Below are 20,306 nucleotides of genomic sequence, written 5' to 3'. Positions count from 1 at the left end.
TTTTTTTTTTTTTTTTTTTTTTTTTTTTTTTTTTTTTTAATTTTTAACCATATAATTATAATGGATAAATTAACAAATTTTTTGGGGAAATTAATCGAAAAATTATTTTTCCCAAATATTAAATTTATTAACGAATTTTACGATAAAATTTCGAACGTAAAAACGCCCGTATAACGTTAATTTAACGTAAATTCGAACGAAAATAATTTTTTTTTGGATTTTAACCAAAATACCGAAACGGAATTTATCGTTACGTTATTTATAAATTATAAATTTACGGATTATAATAAACCTGTGGTAAACGGCGGAAAAAATAACGTTTATTATTTATATATTTTTAAATTATAAAATAATTTTTTTAATTTATTTATTATTGGTTTTTGGTTTCGCCGTTAAATTTTAAAAAAAAATAAAATCGATTTAATTTTAAAAACGTTCCAAAAACCTAAATTGGCAGAAATTTGGAAATTTCATTAATAAAAATTTTTCCGAAATAACGGCGAATTATACGTTATTTACAAATAATATATACAAATATTAAAATACCCCTAATTTAATAAAAAAAGCTAATAATAATATAACGGAATAAATACCTTTATACGGTATTATAATATTATCGCCTATACCCGAAAAAAATCGGAAATTTAAATAACGTCCGGTAATTTTATATTAATTAACGTTAATTTTCGGCTAATAAATTATTTTTTTTAAAAAAATGTAATTATCCATATAATTATTTATATAACCATTTATTACAATTTAAATTTATTTATTTTATATATTATTTTTTTATTTACGTAACGTTAATAAAATATTATATATTCGTATAGGCCAAAAACGTATAATAATATTCGAAAAATAATATCGAAAAATTTTACGTCCGATTTTATATTTCGCTGCGGAAAAAATTTAATATTATATACGATTTGGAATTTAAATTATTCGTATAAACCCGAAATGACCGATAAAAAGTTTTTTCGTTATAAATATTTACCAAAAAATGCAAAATAATGGTTAAAAATATTATTATTTAAACGTTGGTTAATATTTCCCAAAAAGGGAAAATATTTTTAATTATTAACGGGTAAATTAACCCAAATTTAAAATACGTTTTTTGGAATATTATAACCGTTTACGTAAATAATAATTAAATACGCCGTTATATTATTTTGGATTTTATTATAATTAACGTTAATAAAACGAAAAAACGATTGGTAAAATTTACGGCCCAAATTATTATAAAATATAAATTGGAAGGTAAAATATTGGTTATTACGGCCGATAATATATCCAATTTTCGCGTTAATAACGTAACGGCGGAATTTCGGGTTTATAATCCCTAATTACAAATATAATTAAAAATTTCCTAATTATTTTATATAATTTACGTTTTATAATTTGTAAAAGGGATTATATATTAAAATTTTTATATTATTAAAACAAATTTCCGCGTTTTTTTGGTTAATTTTTATACCGACGAAAATTTAATTATTAATAGCAAGGACGAAAATAAAACGTGGGACATTTTTTTAAAATATATTATCGTTTAGGTAAATAATATTAATATATTAAATAATTCGAATATTATTTAACCTAATATTTTATATTAATTAAAATATTAAAACCCCAAACGGATAAAATTTTTTTGTAATTTGCAATAATTTACCGGTAAATATAAATTTAAAGGCCTTTAATTATTAATTAAAAATATCCAAATTAAATAAAATTCGACCATTTTAATTATTACGCGTATTTTTTAATTTCGTTAAATTATAAAAATATTTATTTAATAATATTCTATTTTACCAAATAATTAAAACGATCCGGTTAATACCATTTTAATTAAATTTCGAATTTTTAACGAAAATTGGATTATTTTAAAATATTTATTAACGATAATTAAAATTATAACGGTTTTTACTAACGTTTTTAAGGCAAATAAAATGGAAATAATTGTATACGTATTATTTAAATTAAAAATTATCGGTATAATTTTTACCAATTTCGAACGTAAATTTTAATTAAAAATTCGAAAATATTTATAAACGGGATAATATACCAATTTAAAAACCGCAATTTTAACGGCGCGAGTAAAATTAGATAAATATATTAATTTAATTTAACGTTATTACGTTAAAAAATTATATTTTTTAACCGTTATTTTAATTCCCCTAACGCGTACGGATTCCCGAAAAAACCGTTTGCGGTATTATATAAAATATACCAATTAACGCGTAAAAAATTTAATCGCTAAAAGGATTAAACGTTTAACCGAATTATATTCGAAAAAACGAAATTTAAATTTTTACCCGAAAAAAAAGTTAATTTAACCGGATATTAATCCGGTTTTATTTATTTTATAACGTAAACCGAATCCGAAAAAATCCAAATATATAAATAATTAAAATTTAAATCCGATAAAATTTTTATATTTTATCGATCGATCCGTCGAAAAAAATATCCGGTTAAAAGTTAAAATATTTTTAATATAAAATACGTAATATATTAATTTTATTATAATCCAAAATATAAATAATTATACGGATAATTATATATATTAATTTTTATTTATATTTAATTATAAAAAACGATAATAATATTTTTAATTAATGGGCTATATATAAAATAAAATTTCCAAAATTCGCCCAAATTACCCGCGATATTTTAATTATATTTACTATTTTAATTTTTATCGAACGTTTATAATTATAATTAAATAATTTTATCGGTTTTAATTAATATTTTTTAAATTTATTTACCATTCGCGATCGTATTATTATTTATATTTCGATTAAAAAATTTTTTATTTTTTTGGTCGGTATTAAAATTATTATTGTAAAAACCAAATATTTAAACCCGAAAAACGAAAAAATTGAATATAATAAATTTACGGAATTTGTCGGTTTTATTTACAATTTGGGTAAATTAAATAATAATTTTAATTCCAATAAAAATAATATTATCGAAATAGCCGTTAATAATACCCTAATTCGGGCTAATATTAACCGTATATTTATATTATTTATTTCCATTTAAATTAGATTAAAATATAATAAGATTTTTTTAGAAATTTTAACCAGGGCGTTAAAACGGGTACGGAATAATATATTATATGGGCGTAATTTAAGGAATTTTCAAATATAAAATATTATTAAATAAATTATTTTTTTTCGTATTTTATATTCGGTTAATAAAAAAAAATATTATAATTAATATTTATTATTTTTATTTTTATTATAATTTAATTTATTATATAATAAAAAAAATAAAAATTAATAATAATAATAATAATTATAATAATAATAATTATAATAATAATAATAATAATAATAATAATAATAATAATAATAATAATAATAATAATAATAATAATAATAATAATAATAATAATAATTATATTGGAAAATATATTATTTTATATTACGTTTATTTTAATATAATTTCCTTCGGAATTTTACAAATATTAATTTTAAAATATTTACGTATTTACGGGTTTTTCCTACGGGGGCCCGCGGGCTGCCAAAAAAACCCGCGTTCAAATTTGGGCCGGGTTGGGCCCCCCCATAAATATTACAATTTACCCGCGGGCCCCCCGACCCACCTATTTGGGCCGGCGCGGGCCCCCATGGGCGGGTTTTGGCAGGCCTTACAAATAGCATTGGCGGCAATGATTCCGTCGGGGCCAAAGACTGGGGGATAAGGGCACCTGGGCCCAGGGCAAGTTTCGCCAACTTTTTTTGTTGGAGAGGGTTGACCCGATTTTGTAGAGACCCCAGAGCTCGTGGCCGATTGAACGCTGCTTGACTCCACGTTTGAGTCTGGGCAATGGAGAGGAGCCTAGGAGGGGCAAGTATTGACGACGTGTGGTGGCCTCCTCGTCGCGGCGTAACTCCCAGGTCAATCGGTGCGTCCTGATCCCCATCCTTATCTTCCGTCGCCCGACGCTTTCTCCTGGCCCGGGTAATGGTATTCGGGTGGTACGCAGAGCTTATCGAGGGTGATGGAGAAGCGAGGGCGTGATCTTCGATGGTAACAGGGGCGGATTTTCTTCGATTGCTCTTTCTGGATTCGGGCTCGGGATGAGATGTGGATAGATAGATTGTTCGAATGAGGGTGCAATTATCTGTTCTAGCCAGGTGAAGATGCTGTCATCGCAGTGTTTGGTGACTTAAGCCATGGATNAATAATAATAATAATTATAATAATAATAATAATAATAATAATAATAATAATAATAATAATAATAATAATAATAATAATAATAATAATAATAATAATAATAATTATATTGGAAAATATATTATTTTATATTACGTTTATTTTAATATAATTTCCTTCGGAATTTTACAAATATTAATTTTAAAATATTTACGTATTTACGGGTTTTTCCTACGGGGGCCCGCGGGCTGCCAAAAAAACCCGCGTTCAAATTTGGGCCGGGTTGGGCCCCCCCATAAATATTACAATTTACCCGCGGGCCCCCCGACCCACCTATTTGGGCCGGCGCGGGCCCCCATGGGCGGGTTTTGGCAGGCCTTACAAATAGCATTGGCGGCAATGATTCCGTCGGGGCCAAAGACTGGGGGATAAGGGCACCTGGGCCCAGGGCAAGTTTCGCCAACTTTTTTTGTTGGAGAGGGTTGACCCGATTTTGTAGAGACCCCAGAGCTCGTGGCCGATTGAACGCTGCTTGACTCCACGTTTGAGTCTGGGCAATGGAGAGGAGCCTAGGAGGGGCAAGTATTGACGACGTGTGGTGGCCTCCTCGTCGCGGCGTAACTCCCAGGTCAATCGGTGCGTCCTGATCCCCATCCTTATCTTCCGTCGCCCGACGCTTTCTCCTGGCCCGGGTAATGGTATTCGGGTGGTACGCAGAGCTTATCGAGGGTGATGGAGAAGCGAGGGCGTGATCTTCGATGGTAACAGGGGCGGATTTTCTTCGATTGCTCTTTCTGGATTCGGGCTCGGGATGAGATGTGGATAGATAGATTGTTCGAATGAGGGTGCAATTATCTGTTCTAGCCAGGTGAAGATGCTGTCATCGCAGTGTTTGGTGACTTAAGCCATGGATCGATCGGGAGGAGCAGTTGCGGCTCTCCAAGTCACGAGTAAATCACATCTTGAAAACAGTCTAGCGCGATGGTTATTGCGCCCGAACACAAACGATAGGCGACAAGTATGTGTAATAATGAGATGATAGGTGATTACCAGACAAGTAGAGTCCGAGGACGAACTCGTTGCCATGGGGATTATGTAAGTGGCATGCACTGTATGGAAGGTTCCCCAAGCAAAGTAAAAGTGACTTTGCATGCACCCCTGGCAGTACTTGTGTATTTTGGCTGCCATTTGATAAATTCACTGTATCTTGGCGGTACTGCCGGCGGCCTTGTCTCCACAAGTCGCCTGGATACCTCTCTCACTGCTTCCGGTTGGCCGAGATTGGGTGGTTTGCAATCATGTCGTCTGCAAGCCCCCTATGTATATGCATCTTCACACAAAGTTTACGCACATATCGCAATCTTTGGCCAAGTCTCCACTAGGAAAGAATTGCGGAAACTTACCGCTCTAACTTCCCTACATTATATTATATCTATACAGCATCTCGTTCGCGGGCAGCCGCCAGCCTGGAAACGACACAGTTTACCCAAACAATCCATTGTAGAACAAATTATACCAAGTGCTGACTTTCTCGCCTTAAAGCGAATGGACGGAGACATCGTTAATTGACTGCCCTAGCCTCGATTCCAAATGTGACGCTCCAAAAGGATCCCGTGAACGCGCTCGGTCGATAGTGTTTTTTTCGGTTACGCGCTTTTACATTTACGCTCCTGTCCACCAATTGCGCATTTCGAGCCGCTAGTCGCTATGGCGGAACGTCGGAACTGGCTGATGATGAGCTGGACTTGTTCCAGGGTGATGACATTGTGCGGGAACTTATCCATGCTCCTATTGTCGTCATTGGTCGGCGACGGGCTTCCAGGGGGGTGGGATGATGGAGGCGCTGCGAGAGCGCTCCCTGCCTCCGCTGAGAGTGACGGTTGCAAATTTTGGATTGCCCGAGGTCTTGCCGATGGCAGGAAGCCCGAGTTGTTGCGTGGGAGAGGGCGGACGGCTCAGCGAAATGCAGTAACATACGTGCTATCCAACAGTTCGATAAAAGTGTGCGATGACTATAAACAAACGGTTGAAACAATAAACCTGTATACCAAAGCTCTCTGAGTCAGTATTCTGCAAAGTCATCCAGCAGTCAAAAACAGGCACAACCTATAACGTCGCGATCCTCTCGTACAATAAATTATCCATGCTCCGGCCCGCCGCAGGGAAATTTTTTCACGGTCGTGAAATGCCTACACCGCCTTTGTCACGTACTCCGTCACCAGCAACGTCGAGCCATGGCGAGGGCTACTTAGATGAGGATCCCACGGCTGTGGATGAAGATAATACGCCTTTATCATCTGAGAATTCCAAATACCCGCCTCAGCAGTGGCCTGGGCTCATAGATGCCATTCACTATTGTCAATAAAGAAGAGACAGGAGCAACAGCATCTGTACAGCCGTGGCGGGCCCCTGCTCCAACATTGAAACGTACGTGGCCGCAAAGACCAGTTATCTGAATTAGCGGTTCCTCTCGTATTAAGCTCAACTAGTGTGAACATTTGCTAAGCAATGCTTATATAAACAGCTCCGGCGCGGACAACGTGGTGTGACCGTGGCCAATTCGGCCACGAGTCTATCCAAACCCTCGAAGAGCTGTGCGATATAGACTTACCAGTATGGTATTAATGGGTAGCACAAAGGCCAGTCTCGGGGTTTCCAAAGCGGAACTCGACATGACCGCCGCTATTAACGGTGGTGATACAAGGGTCAAATCAGTGGGCCTGTAGACCAGTTTGCAGCAGCTTCGGGGGCTCAAGACGGTGCTCATCAGGTCGGCGCGGAGGATAATTTGGGACTGAATGTGCTGCTGCATGGAGAAGCCCCTGCGGCAATGGTCAAAAAGTCTCTTGGCTCCAGGTGAATTTTCGGTAACAATCTGCACAGATTTCCTATATTAAAACTGATAAGCGCTCACCCACGTCCTAAAAAACCTCCCAGGCTTCCGTGCTATACATTCTCATAAAATGGTGGCCATAATGCTCATCTTTTGCAGCCACCAAAGGCTCACCACACACAGCTATCTAGCCCGCAGCGCTAATATCCGCTCCCTCGTTTGGAACCAGGTTCGGTATGTCGCTTTTGTTATTTAACTTTCTCTCTTAAACCGGACTACTTTTCGTTGACCGTTGAGCGCTGCCCAATAATAAATACCATCAGGCTCGCATGGCGTTGCCGGCGTAATCAGTCCTTCTAAACATCGCCACGCCGGCTGACCTTGGCATCCTTCCGACCTTCCTGACCCAGACTTTACCCGAGGTACTGTTAACAATGCTTTCAAAACCTGGCTTTCTTTATTACAACCAGCACTTTCTGCTTGAGGCACCCAAGTCCGCGTCACCCTTATCCCAGGTCAACCCAATCGACCATCCATTGCTCGAGCCCAGCACCAACCCCTCGACGACGGCGCCCGCTTATTCAACCGCGCTGACTCGGACGTTACTTCCATGCCGTCCTCCGCCCAACCTCGGACCTGCAATACTACTGTGCTTCTTCCGCTGACACGAATTAAAGCCGCGGGTGCCGGATGATATAGTTGGTCACGCGGCCCACACCCGTCTCGGCCCACTATGTGAAAGATTGTGAGTGAAGGTTATTTTTACGAACTATTCAAATATAAGTATGCAAAATTACTAGACAACTATCCAGCGGCTTTGTATGCTCGGTCAATGGTTGTAACGTAAATTTTTGCCATATGGAATGCCCTGCAGCCTCCGCGCTTGTTCACCATGGTTCTCTTTACCCGAACGACGCTGATAACGGTTTTTGTCGTCGAGTGTTGTCTGAGAAATATTCTTCTTGCTCCTGTACGGGTAACCCTCCTTGGGGCTGTTCACCTAGCCAAAAAAGAGGGAGCAAACGGCAGATGCTATAACCTATTCTACTGGGAGCCTAGCATACGAGTAAGCAAATCTAGTTGACAGGAGTTTGCTAGGGGAGACCATGCCAGTAACGGAGACGTCGACATTGCAGACGGGATGCACATTCTTTCTGGCAAACTTGTGACTCTCGCTTGCGTTGCCGCGGATCCGATACATTCAATGCTCATCGTCCCATGGGTTCCGTGTCGCCCCGGTCGACTGCTATAGCAGGTGATTAGACGTGTCACAACGTGCAATGGACATCATCAAAACCGTAACTAACTTCCCGAATGATTATTCCCTCCTCTTAGACGACCTTGAAAATAACTCCAAACTGCGCCGAGGATTCCCCGCCACACATCTCGTCTACGGCTCCGCCGGGCTGCAGTAAGGGCTGGGGCAAAAAGCCAATACAAGGCGTCTCATGGCTCAACAGCGAGTGACATAGCCTGCCTGCGAAGCCTGCGTTGAAGGCAACTGGGAGCGTAAATATCCCACCGCCGTCTCGCAGGCGTCAACCCTATGTCTACCCGCAAATCCACCCCAGACACGACTGGTTTATATTTCGTATTGTCCCTACAGCACCTACAGTTAAAGCTGTTTGAACCGGATTACTGAAAACAATGCGTGCTACCTGCCGCTTTTAACACCGGGGCTGGTTACGTCCGGTAGTCCGCTTAGCAAGGGGGACAATAGGCGTTCCGCAAAAATGCACATGTTACCGCGATCAAAAGCTATTGTCAGCCGACTTCCTTGTTGCCCCTGTCGGAAAAATCAGCCCCAGTTTCACATGCGGTTGAGGGTGGTGTCGGCGTCAAAGGTGCCCTCGTTCCGCTACAAGGTTTGGAAGCGGCCCCAGCTGAGGAGCGAGCTGGATCTCTTTTGCCAAACTACAGACGACTGTCAGTACAAGTCCTGCAGGCCAGATACCGCTTGTGTTGTATATGTCCGAGTTTTATCAGCTTGTGTTCAGCATCGCAGTTAATGCGCAATCACAAGCAAAGTCTAAATCAGAGTAATTATGGGAGAACGTAAGCTGGAGCTCTCATCACCGTCTTCCTCCTTAGGGTCACCGCTACTACCACCATTACCGGCTACCTGCTCGACGCTCATGGCAGTGCCCGGGTTGGCGCTCTCCTCGTCAACAACGTAGCTGCGCTATGGTGATGCGCGTGTAGAGCATCTGGGGCAGGCCCCTGAGCCCCGTCGTTTTCTGCCATCTCGCAGACGTCCCGTTGGTGGCTGTGGTGTTGGACTCCATGGTCACGACCGGCTAGATGAGTATATGGGTAGAATCTGCAGGATGTGGCCCATGGTCTGTTCTCTACCCAGCTAATGGCGCGCCAAACACACTCAAAATTGCCCACGATCGTGGCAAGAATGCCGGTACATGAGATGTTATATCCGTGAGGGGGAGTCAGCCGCTTGTGGCCATCTGGCAAATACTCTTTACTCAAGTTAACGTGCGCTGAATATAAGGAGGTGGCGTCCGGGAAGTCTGTAATGCCCTCGGACCGATGATTATTGGCCGTTTAGCCGTGGAGGCGCATCATGGATGGCCCAGCAAAGCAGAGGCTGATGGAAACCCGGAATCGATGTCGTGGGCCGCGCCGGTAATATTGTCCACGCAATCGCTGGTGAGGACGGGCGTGCAGTAGGTAGAATCGTCGTCTCCCTCCCCTTGAGGGCGTTTCTAGTTTTGGCCAGGAGTACCCAATGTCCTTGGTCATGAGGGCCGCGACGCAGATTGGTGACCCTGACAATACCTGATCTTGTCCGTAGTCGAAACGGGTCCGTCAGGTTCGTATCGTACTGTCGTTTTTTGGCCTCTGTGGGGTAGGGGTATTCGAAATTGTATTTATGAAATTATGAAGGCCGACGTGGGGGACGTGGCGGCTTGGTTTGGTGACTCTAGTTGCCCACACACCAGGCTGTCCCAAAAAAGACCCCGCCTTCAAATGGCTCTGCGCTCCTTCCCATTATGTTTTTTTTGTTTTATTTACTCAGATCTTCCCTTGCAAAAGTCTACGTCAAACGCAAAGCTGTGCAGGTCCTATAGTCGCCCGTAGAAAAGCAATAACAAACGTTGCGGGACGTCACGCTTGAGCCAAAATGGACCTGATATTGATAAATTGCCAGCTGCGTCGATGGCGATTTCAGAGGCTCGTCTAAGCCGTTGCCCTCTGTCCGCTTGCTCATGCCAGGCACAGCTAATTCTTCAATGGGGAGGCCATATGCGCTACTGGAAGCACGGTCCTTGCTTGTGTGGAACACATGAACAAGTTCTTTTGCAGACGCCTGTCCGGACTCCTCTTAACGAGGTGAGACTTTGTACCTCGCGCCTCCCGGACTGCCGCCTGATGGTATTGTGGAAAACTGGCCTATCCTGCCCACGACGGCAGAATACTGGAACCTACCCTCACCGGGTCATCACCAGGCCCTTGGGTGTGCGAAAGTGCGTGGCGTCCGCCTCTATTATGCATAAAAACTAGCTATACCGATCGGGCGGTTCGGCCGTCATCGGAGGCGCTGTTGTGGGGACCTGGGGCCGGCGCCGGCACTTTCGGTGGTGGCTGCGGGGGAGGGGGCCTGGTCTGGTCGTGGTGTATATGGTGATGCTCTCAACCAAAAGGTGGTTTTTCCAAACACATGCAGGCGCCTAGGAACTGACCGTGGCGCCGTGGTCACAGGCTTGCCTGAGGGACAGGGCTTGGTGGTCGTCTTGGGGGTCGTTGTCGTCGTCGTCGTCAACCGTGTCCTCCAAGTTTTTCGGCGGTCCACCCCGGTTGCATCCGGATTTTGGCCATTATCTGATGATGTCGGAACCGGAAATGGTACGCCAGTGGCCAAAGTAATGGTTGCCACAGGGCAGATAATGCTCGTATATAATCGCGGCGGCTGGTCGTATGGACGTCTGGCAGCGGCTGCCCGTCTCCTCCGAATACTATCGCTTCCTATAAGCGTTGGTGGTGCTGCTGTTCGAGGTCGTCACGGTAGAGCCTGATATCGCCATGGCACAAATCGTCGTCGAACTGGTCGTTAGAGTTATGGTGGATGTGCTTTCGAAGATGCTAAGGGAATTGTGCATAAATTTCTTGGCAGAAGTTCGGGGCAACGTCTCTGACGGTGCCCGGGCACCCGTCGTCCACCACACATTGTTGTATTCCGGTTCGCTATGCGGTGGTGCCGGCTGCGACGGCTGCGCGCAGCAGGGTTTATCGCAGGAATGGTTGGTAAACTCTGGAAGCTTATCCACTTTTGAATGCGGGTTACAACGACTTATCCTTGGACGAAAAACACGAAACATCGGTGGGAACGGGGAAATGTAACACTACGGTAAAGAATGCGATCCCGTGTCCTTCACATTTTTTTGCCCATACTCGCTCCCACCGGAGCTCAATGCCATTAATAATTTTGCCACCCTACCGCTTATTTGCTACCGCCTTGGATTAACTACCAACCAGTTCGCGGTTCTTTGGTGCCCCAAAGCGCCTGGCGGAGAACGTGGAAGCATGCGCAACTTACAACTATAACAGCCGCCGGTTGAAAAGTTTGCCAGGTCTGCTTGCACATCGTTACTACTATGGTATAGTAAATGCTATCGAGACCCGTTTTATTCTAATGGCGTGCACCGATTCACACCTCAGTGGAGCCGCCATGGATCCGTATTGGAAACGACATCATCATCATTGGCCCGGGATAGCGCCGCCACCTGCTGTCTGCTGACCATCTCCCTGGGCGGCCTGAAGAGTATTCTTCCGGGCCACGCAGACAAACTTCAGATGGCATTTTTTTATGCTTTTCAACAAGCGACGATGCTTAAGGGTCCCGTGCCTTTACGAGACGAGCGGTATCCCAACTGTCCCTAGGTCTAAGACAGGCGATTTCCTGCCCAAGACGGCGGCTGTGGCGTCTCTGGCCTTGGTCTACCCCTGTTCGCGATGATGTAATAGGTTTCTCGCGAGCAAATCCCTCATTACCGAATCATTTCCGGCGCCCAGCGTCGCCTAGTGCGGCTCCCGCAGGCTTGTCGCTAACAAGCTCAAGGAAATGAGTCGCATCGGGACGGTGGACCGGGACCCACATGGTTGCTGGCCACTCCCCCTTGCTTTCCCTGGCCCTTGCAGCCAAACCGGCATATGGCCGCGTCACGGTGTCTCCCGTCCGTCAACGGTTAACGACTCATTCCAACGCCACGACGGGGCTTGCTTGCCGGTTACCCAGGAGGATGCGCAACAGACACCTCCTGGATTTCGTCCTCCCGCGGGAAGAAGGAACAGGGCAGCCTCACGCAAGACGCCAGCCATGTCGACGATTTTCTGACGCCCACCCTACCTCTCCAAACCCCGTCTTTGACAACGCCTGGCCTTCTCCCCGTCCCCGCACCCCAACTACGGCGGACGTGGAGGGCAAGTGGAGGGTTCATCACTTCGATGACAGAAAACAAGGATATCATGCCATGGACCCACGGGGTCGTTGGGGGGGGGGGGGGCGGCGGGATAACGGCAATAACGGCTTTGCGGAGTCTGCTTGCAAATTTGTCTGCCCCATCTCGAGGCGGACGTACAAAACCCCAATTCCCCCAGGGCCGAACCTTCTCCTTAAGATGAAGCCGCTCTATTTACTCCCTTTCTCCCTTTCGCCCCTAGTGACACCCATTTGAGCCACTATTCAGCCAGGGGATCAGGAGAAGCAGCAGCAGCAACGATGGGCAAGTTCTTCTTTGGCCTCACGGGCCACCACCTGGCGGTGTTGCAGATAGCCCTTATCGTGGCGCCGTCCTTCATTCTGTTCGGCTACAATCAGGCCGGGCTTGGGGGCCTGATCGGGCTCAAGGACTGGGTCCGCACCTTCCCCGAGATCGACACAATTCACAAAAAGGACTCGGCCACTTCGACGCTCAAGGGCTTCGTTGTCGCCACCAGCGTCATTGGCGCCTTCATCGGCTCCCTCATATGCGCCTACACGGGCGACAAATTCGGCCGCCGCCACGTCATCGCCTTTGCCGGTCTCTGTACCCTCGTCGGCGAGGTCCTCGAATGTTCCGCCTTCAGCCTAGCCCAGCTCATCATAGGCCGCATTATCGTCGGCCTGGGCATCGGCCAGCTCAGCACCATCGTGCCCGTCTGGCAGAGCGAGACGAGCGGCGCCAAGAACCGCGGCAGGCACGTAGTGCTCGATGGACTTTTTATCTGCGTCGGCTTCGTTCTTGAGAGCTGGATCAACGTGAGTATACATTGCCCGTCTTTTTTCATTCTATGTCGCACTTGTTGCTGACGTGCCTCCCAGCTCGGCTTTTTTGAGTTTGACGATGGCCCCGTCACCTGGCGCCCGCCTATCGCCATCGCCATTATTTTTTCCCTGATCCTCCTCGCCAGCATTTACCTCTTCCCCGAGAGCCCTCGCTGGCTGGTGGCCATGAACCGCAGCTCAGAGGCGCGCGAGGTGCTCTCGGCTTTGCGTGGTCTGCCCGGGGACTCGATCGAGGTCGAGGCCGAGCTATCGGGTATCGAGCTTTCGCTCGAGGAGACGTCCGGCAGTGGGGCCAAGCTGAGCGACATGCTCGACCCCAAGAACGAGGATAAGCTGCTGTACCGCTTCGGTCTCTGCATCCTGCTCCAATTCTACCAGCAAATGTCGGGGACCAACCTCGTGTCCGTCTACGCCACCATTCTATTCCAGGACAATCTGGGCATGAGCCCGGAGCTGTCGCGCGTGCTCACGGGTGGCGCCCTGACCTGGAAGTTTTTGGCATCATTCCTGGCCTTCTTTTGCATCGACCGCTTCGGCCGCCGCATCTGCTTTATGATCTCGGGCTTCGGGATGGGCGCGTGCATGGTCGCGCTAGCTATCTCGACCTCGTTCGACGAGGGTAACCGCGCAGCCCAAATTTCTGCAGGATGCTTCATCTATCTCTTCAACACCTTTGTGCCCATCGGCTTCCTGGGCGCAAACTTTTTGTACTGTACCGAGGTCGCGCCCGTCCGCCTCCGCATGGTCATGTCGAGTATTTCCACTGCCAACCACTGGCTCTGGTATGTGGCCCCTTAAGAGCATCTCCGTTAACCTCGTGACACACCAGTCCCGCTTGCCTGATACTAACATGACAAACCTTTTACGTGTCGCAGGAATTTTGTTGTTATTATGGTTACGCCCGTAGCCATCTCGACCATCGGGTGGCGCTTCTACCTTGTCTTCGCCTCCATCTGCGCCTGCATCCCCCTGAGTGTTTATTTCCTCTATCCGGAGACCATGGGCCGCAATCTGGAGGAGATTGACCTCATGTTCCGCGACTCGCCTTCGATCTGGGCCACGGTCAAGTACGCAAAGACGAGGCCAGTGGCCATGCCTCAAGAGTTCGGCAGGAAGAACAAGACGGAACACGTCGACGGCGTCGCCGTCAACGACGATTCGGATGACACCCCCAGGGTCAGCCGGTGAAAAAAGAAACAAAAGAACGTTGGCAAAAGAGGAGTTCTTTTGATATAGCTATGTAATAAATTTATGTGCGGCAATCTGAAAACCCGAAATAGCAAAACTGACATTAGCAGGCGTGTATTTGTTTAATCAAGGAGACATAAAATAAAAAAAGATATGTTATAAAAGGCATAAACATAATACGAGACCTGACAACTCGAATACGCAGCAATAAAGGTAATCCATATGTACATCCATTGTAGGACAAACGCGTGTTCGAGTTGTGATAGTTGACTTCTGCGGGAGGAATGAACACCCCTTCTCAGGGGGAACCCTTTTTTAAACCATTCAGTCATTCCCTCGCGAACTACCCCTTCCGTCCCGACCTCGGGTTATTTCGGCCAAGTCAACCTGGGCGTCTCACTAATGGCATCCGTTGCTTTTTGATGCTTTCCGTCTTGTTTTCCATGCCATTAGTAACCGACCTCCTGCTCCAGTCGACTACCGACTAAAGTTGCTCACCCAACAGAGACAGAGAGCCCAATAAGCCTGGCAAGGGTGCGCATATAGGCCATCTACACCTTGAATATGGTCCTGCCACCGCCGTGTTCCGTAAACTGCTCCTCCTGTGCAGGTGACCGAACCAACGCGCCATGGCGACGTCGACCAAATTGGGCCCGAATATAGCAAGGGTGCTCGCCTCCTCCATATTATCTTTGCGAATCTGGCTCTCATTGTCTGTTGTACGGGGAAATTGCGGCAGAGTCCGGGCGGCGGCAAGCTGCGTTTGCGCCAGATGGCATACTTAAAAGGCCGGCATTTGTTATACGGAAATGTAAACCTCTCCGTCGTGCGTTAGTTCAAACTTCTGTCCGGCATCCTTGGTCCAAAATTGACGCACAGTCGCACACAATGGTCTCTTTCACGGACTGTTAAACTTTTTGTTTCTAACCAGGTCTGGGGTAGGTTTCCAGCTTTAATCCATATTTGCGGCGCCAAAGATGAACCCACGTCTCGTCTCTGCCGGAGCCCCCTCTGCTTATTTTTTCAAAACTTTTAAAGACTTTAGCGAGGCGGATACTCGGCGACAGGTTCGCCGTATATAAAGGATACCGCCGAGCTCTGGCTTGGCCCTCGCCTATAAGAGAAACCATCCACGACCCCTGCCTATTTCTTTAACCGTATTCAGGCCGGTCCGGAATCGCATAGAGTCGCCACCTTGCCAAAAGTTAAGGGAATATTAAGGCTATTAATTATTATTTATAAATACTTAGTTGAAGCTCTTTTATAAAAAGGTCCTAATATCGCTTTTATTAAAAGATTAGCTATTTCAAGTCTAATTAGTGTGTAGATTTTAATTCCACTCCTTTATTAATAATAGTCTCGCTGTTAAGTGGTGCACCCCCTTATCTCGCTCGTAACTTTACACGACTAATTTAAAGTATAGCCAGCTTTACCAAATTTACCTTCTTACCCCATTCTAGTATACGTATTTAGGTTTATAGTATTAACCTCGGCATAAGTATTAAATATAGGTGGAGTTTTATAAGTCAAATGACTTATTCGTTTTTAAATCGGCCTTGCCGAAATATATTTGTCAACCCAAAAATACATTGGCTAATAATATTCCTCTGACAAAGAGCCATAAAATTTTAAAAATATAAGTAGCTGATAAATTGTACGTATTTTTATCCCGCTATAGTCCAGAGACGCATTTACCACATTTAAACCCCTAGTGGTTAACATTCGATTCGTGGGATATTGGTAGTCCTACGCACGTCTTTCCCAAAAGATTATTATTTTTGTTCTCTAAAATGCACTCTTTACAATTTCTCTACATTTTATCATTTTCGCTGTTTAGCGGTCACATTATAACAGCAATTCCAGATGTTGTGTACCGAGCCGAATTTAGGTCACCTTCGGACATTCACTTGGAAAGATGGCCTTGGAATTCCTATAATACCAACTGTTTCGGCCTTGCGGGAACAAATACAGATTTATATGTGTATGCGAAATACCAATTAATACGCGCTAGCGTACGATATCGCTTCCCCAACGACGACATGGAATTTAAAACGCTGGTGGATTGCGCTCATTACTCAACTTCTGGCAATAAGGAATTCCCTTTCAAATTTGCCCAAACGATCAGTCTACCTTATCGAATTCTGATTTATATTTATTATGTTGATACGGCGGGACTACGGCACACTAGTATAAGAAAAGAATTTGAGGACCGTGGCGAAACCTACCCTTTTCCCGAAGAGGATGAGTTTGTACTTATTAGCAGCGTCAAATGGCAGAAAATAATAGGATGGGACGAGTATAACCCGGCGAAGTTCACTATTACATACCACCGCAACCCTCAATATTCGGGCCATATTCGAACAGATGAAGATGACAACATAATAAACCGTGAGGAAAGGGGGCGTACACGGTACGCCACTGCGGGCCGTTCCCTGGCTCAAATGGGACCAAGGACAAATACTGAGGGGTTTATATGAGAATTGACGGCCTAAAATTATAATAAGGAAATAAAAGCGGTATTATTGTTAGTTGTATTCGTCTCCTTATAAACTCAAGCAATTCTTTCGGTTCTTTAGCCCCGCGGAAACAAAGCACAGGCTTGAGTAAATACTGTACGCGTATTAGACAAAGCATTTTACAGCAAAGAGCTAAGAGCATAGCCGGGATAGGCGGCTGGAAGATTTACCCATAGGCGATATTTTGTCCAAAACTGCGCATAGTACCAAGGGGACATAATGGCAGCAATTAAACTCCTGCAAAAGGAGCATAGAGGGAATATTAGTAGCGAGGCGTAATACTCCAGCTTAGCGAGCAATATTAGCCTTCTAATGCCGTCTGTGGCCGTCAAATAAGAGCTCCGAATCCAACTCTTTAACATGGTAGCATCAATCGCCGTCACCCGCTCCAGAGAAAGACTTCCGGTCCTGGTGCAGTTGGTGTGAAACTTTGAAACATCCATCGGAGCCACGCTTTTGAAAGCACGAAAATAAGTCTAAGAGTTTAACGGCAGGGCATTAATTTACGGCCGCGATGCCATAAGTTCGCTCAAGAGATTCCAGTTCGTCGAACCATGGAGTCAAGCGGATTAGCGCAGGTTTGTCGCTGTCAGGGTAGTAATCTTGCACCGCCGGGGCCAAGTCAGTGGTCCATGATGAGACTTTTGGGTTGACGATGTTGAAACAGGCCACGTTTTCGGAAGATTGATACCCGACAGCGACGGACGCTGAAAGTTCCAAAATGGCCTGGGCTGCCCCTTCGACCGACAGCCAGTTAATCATGTCGGCACCTAGCGAATGAAGTAGTTTTCCCAACGCTCTGGACGTGGTGATCATGGACGAAAACCATTCTGTGAAGCCATAACGTGGCCCTGAGTAAATTGGCAAACAACAGTAAGCAAACAGAAACCAAAGGAGAATTAGCCCAATTTACCACGTCGGTTCCGCCCTGAACCACCCAACTGCTCGACTCTCATCAGAGACACACGCAGCCCACATCTCTCGGCCGCCTGGCCTAATACCGCCGAGGCCACATGTCTGGCCTCTCCGTACCTCTGAGCCAGATGAAGGCTCTTGTCAGCCGCGAACCAACGACACAAACACCACTTCTGGCCTCGTCTCACCCTCAGCAAACTCAATCACGTTGCGCACTGCGCGGAGCGTGGGCTCAATGTGCGCCAGGGGCGCGTTGAAGTCGATAGGCCACTTGTTGTGCAGCACCTGCGTCACCATCTCTCGCAATTATTCGTAGATAGCTTCGGTCAGGCCCAGCAGCGGTTGGCCAAATTGTGACATGTGGAAAGTCACGCAGCCTATGAAGTCAGCTGTGCGCTCGTTTTGTATGGATGCAGCCGACGTGCTGCGGTTGACGGCGGCTACATGTGTGATTGTGGGGTCGGCTAGTGGCCTAGCAGTAGCTGAGTGCCCAAAGTGCCTGTCGAGCCTGTGAGGAGTACCACCCGTCCTTAGGCATGGGCATCTCGGTCGTTCATGCTGGACTTCCGTGTTGGTTTTCTTCGAAGATCTTTGGTGTACCTGTGTACGTACCATGGCCGACATGACGGCCTCTTAGGACACAATCCTAGTATTCGGAAAGCCAATCCCAAGGAGCTGCAAGACGGGCTTTGACAGCATTGTAATACTGAGTCTTCGTAAACTAACCGGGAAAGCACCTTGGGTTTCTCAATCCCCCTTTCAATCTTGATTGAATATTCCGAATATCTTCAGGACTTAGAGAGCGATTGCACTGGGGGTAAAAATGCTTGTACTATCGGTGAGCTCGCCGGCTCTATAGCCTAGCATCGCGACTTATGCGTCCCGTACGAGGTTTTCCACGCTGTCAGATGTTGCAGATAACCGTAAGCTCGATGTTGGGATTGCCATGTTTGGGTGCGAGGTTGATGCTGATCGTGTAGGGCAAGGTGATGTCGGTTTCGCGGGCGGGTGTAAATTCGAGCTTGCAGCTTTTCGTAAAGGCTGTCGGTTGCAGGTAGTAGAGTAACTCGCTCCAGAGCCACCTAAGGCCTGCCAAAGCCCGAAAAATTTGGGGGCCCGGCCCGGCCCATTAACCCATGGGACTGGAATAGGGGCCCGTAAGGGCCCATGGGTTTTTTTGGCGGGTTAATGGGGGCCCGCGGGCTCGCGGGCTTGGCCCGAATTGGGTAACCCGCGGGCTTTATACAAATTTAAAATTTACGAAAAAATTATTGGAAAAAATAAAATATTTATATATTTAATTAAATAAAATAACGCAAATTTTAAAAAATTATAATTATTTTTTATAATTATTTTATATTATATTAAATTATTAAATTAAAATAAAACGTATTATTATTTTTTTTAAATATAATAATAAATTAATTTTTTCCTTTATTTTGGTCGGATTCGGTATTATCGTTAAAAAATTTTTCGTTATCGTTAAAAAATTTTTAATAATATAAAAGGTAAGGTTAAATAATTTAAACGGCGAAATGTTTAATTTGTTTTTTTTTTAAACCGGAAATAAATTTTTAACCGAAAATTTAGGGTTAAATTTGGAAATTTTTTCCGAAATAATACGTTATTTAACAATAAAAATTTTACCATTTATTTTTCCGTTTATTTACGGGCGTCGCGTAGTAAAAAATTATAATAATTTTTAATTAAAAAGTTTATTTATATTAAAACGGGCGGTTCGTTTATTTTTTTTTGGGTTTAGGGCTATTTATAACGGGTATAATATTATAAAATATAAATTTAAATTATATATTAACGTACGGGTACGTTTAACCATTTATAATATTAAAAATAAATTTAACGAAATTTATATTTTTAATTTGGATAATAATACGGCGAATATATATAACGTAAAAATTGGAAATTATTTTATATTAAAATGGTTATAATAAATGGTTATAACGTAAAAAAATAAAAAAATTTACCAATAAAAAAACTGGTAAAAAACGTTTTAATAATTTTTTATAAAATCGCGATAATAAACGCAAAAAATTTGCAATTAGGTAAATATTTGTGGGTAATTTTTCGGACCAAACGTTAAAAAAATATTTTGGGGATAATTAAATCGAAAATTCGCTGTATTTTTCGAATTTTCCGTAAAATAATAATTAAAATAAAATTAAATAAATAAATTAAATATATAATAGGAAAATAAAAATATATTACCGGGTTTAAAACGTATATTTTTACGTTTTTTGGCGATATTTTTTTTATCCGCGGTTTTAAAAAGTATTTTAAACGTTTTGCCCGTATAAAATTTATATGTTATTTTTATTTTAAAAATTTTACAAAACGTTTTAACGGAAATAAAATATAAAAAGGAAAATATTATAGTTAATTAAAATTGAATAATAAAATA

The 20,306-nt window shown here is 43.7% G+C and overlaps 4 protein-coding genes across 4 annotated transcripts; 1 reads left to right on the top strand and 3 right to left on the bottom strand.

The window, feature by feature from the left end:
• Window positions 1-9,020: 9,020 nt before the first annotated feature.
• On the bottom strand, window positions 9,021-9,276 carry PgNI_08002 (uncharacterized protein; the record flags this gene model as incomplete). The annotated part of the gene is made up of 2 exons (XM_031128004.1): window positions 9,021-9,168; window positions 9,245-9,276. The coding sequence occupies 2 exons, from the start codon at window positions 9,274-9,276 to the stop codon at window positions 9,021-9,023; spliced, it is 180 nt and encodes a 59-aa protein (XP_030978855.1).
• Window positions 9,277-12,722: 3,446 nt separating this feature from the next.
• Window positions 12,723-14,456, top strand: PgNI_08001 (uncharacterized protein; the record flags this gene model as incomplete). Its single annotated transcript, XM_031128003.1, has 3 exons — window positions 12,723-13,241; window positions 13,305-14,050; window positions 14,144-14,456. 3 exons carry the CDS (start codon window positions 12,723-12,725, stop codon window positions 14,454-14,456), a joined length of 1,578 nt encoding a protein of 525 aa, XP_030979403.1.
• Window positions 14,457-17,470: 3,014 nt separating this feature from the next.
• PgNI_08000 (uncharacterized protein) lies at window positions 17,471-18,184 on the bottom strand (the record flags this gene model as incomplete). Its single annotated transcript, XM_031128002.1, has 3 exons — window positions 17,471-17,823; window positions 17,886-18,006; window positions 18,041-18,184. The coding sequence occupies 3 exons, from the start codon at window positions 18,182-18,184 to the stop codon at window positions 17,471-17,473; spliced, it is 618 nt and encodes a 205-aa protein (XP_030978866.1).
• A 9-nt stretch (window positions 18,185-18,193) lies between these two features.
• PgNI_07999 (uncharacterized protein) lies at window positions 18,194-18,511 on the bottom strand (the record flags this gene model as incomplete). The annotated part of the gene is given in 2 exon segments (XM_031128001.1): window positions 18,194-18,487; window positions 18,500-18,511. The coding sequence occupies 2 exon segments, from the start codon at window positions 18,509-18,511 to the stop codon at window positions 18,194-18,196; spliced, it is 306 nt and encodes a 101-aa protein (XP_030979396.1).
• Window positions 18,512-20,306: the final 1,795 nt, after the last annotated feature.

This window comes from Pyricularia grisea, assembly GCF_004355905.1.
Source record: "Pyricularia grisea strain NI907 chromosome V map unlocalized Pyricularia_grisea_NI907_Scaffold_6, whole genome shotgun sequence".
In the NCBI taxonomy this organism is placed as follows: Eukaryota; Fungi; Ascomycota; class Sordariomycetes; order Magnaporthales; family Pyriculariaceae; genus Pyricularia; species Pyricularia grisea.
This window is presented reverse-complemented; position numbering and strand designations above follow the sequence as displayed.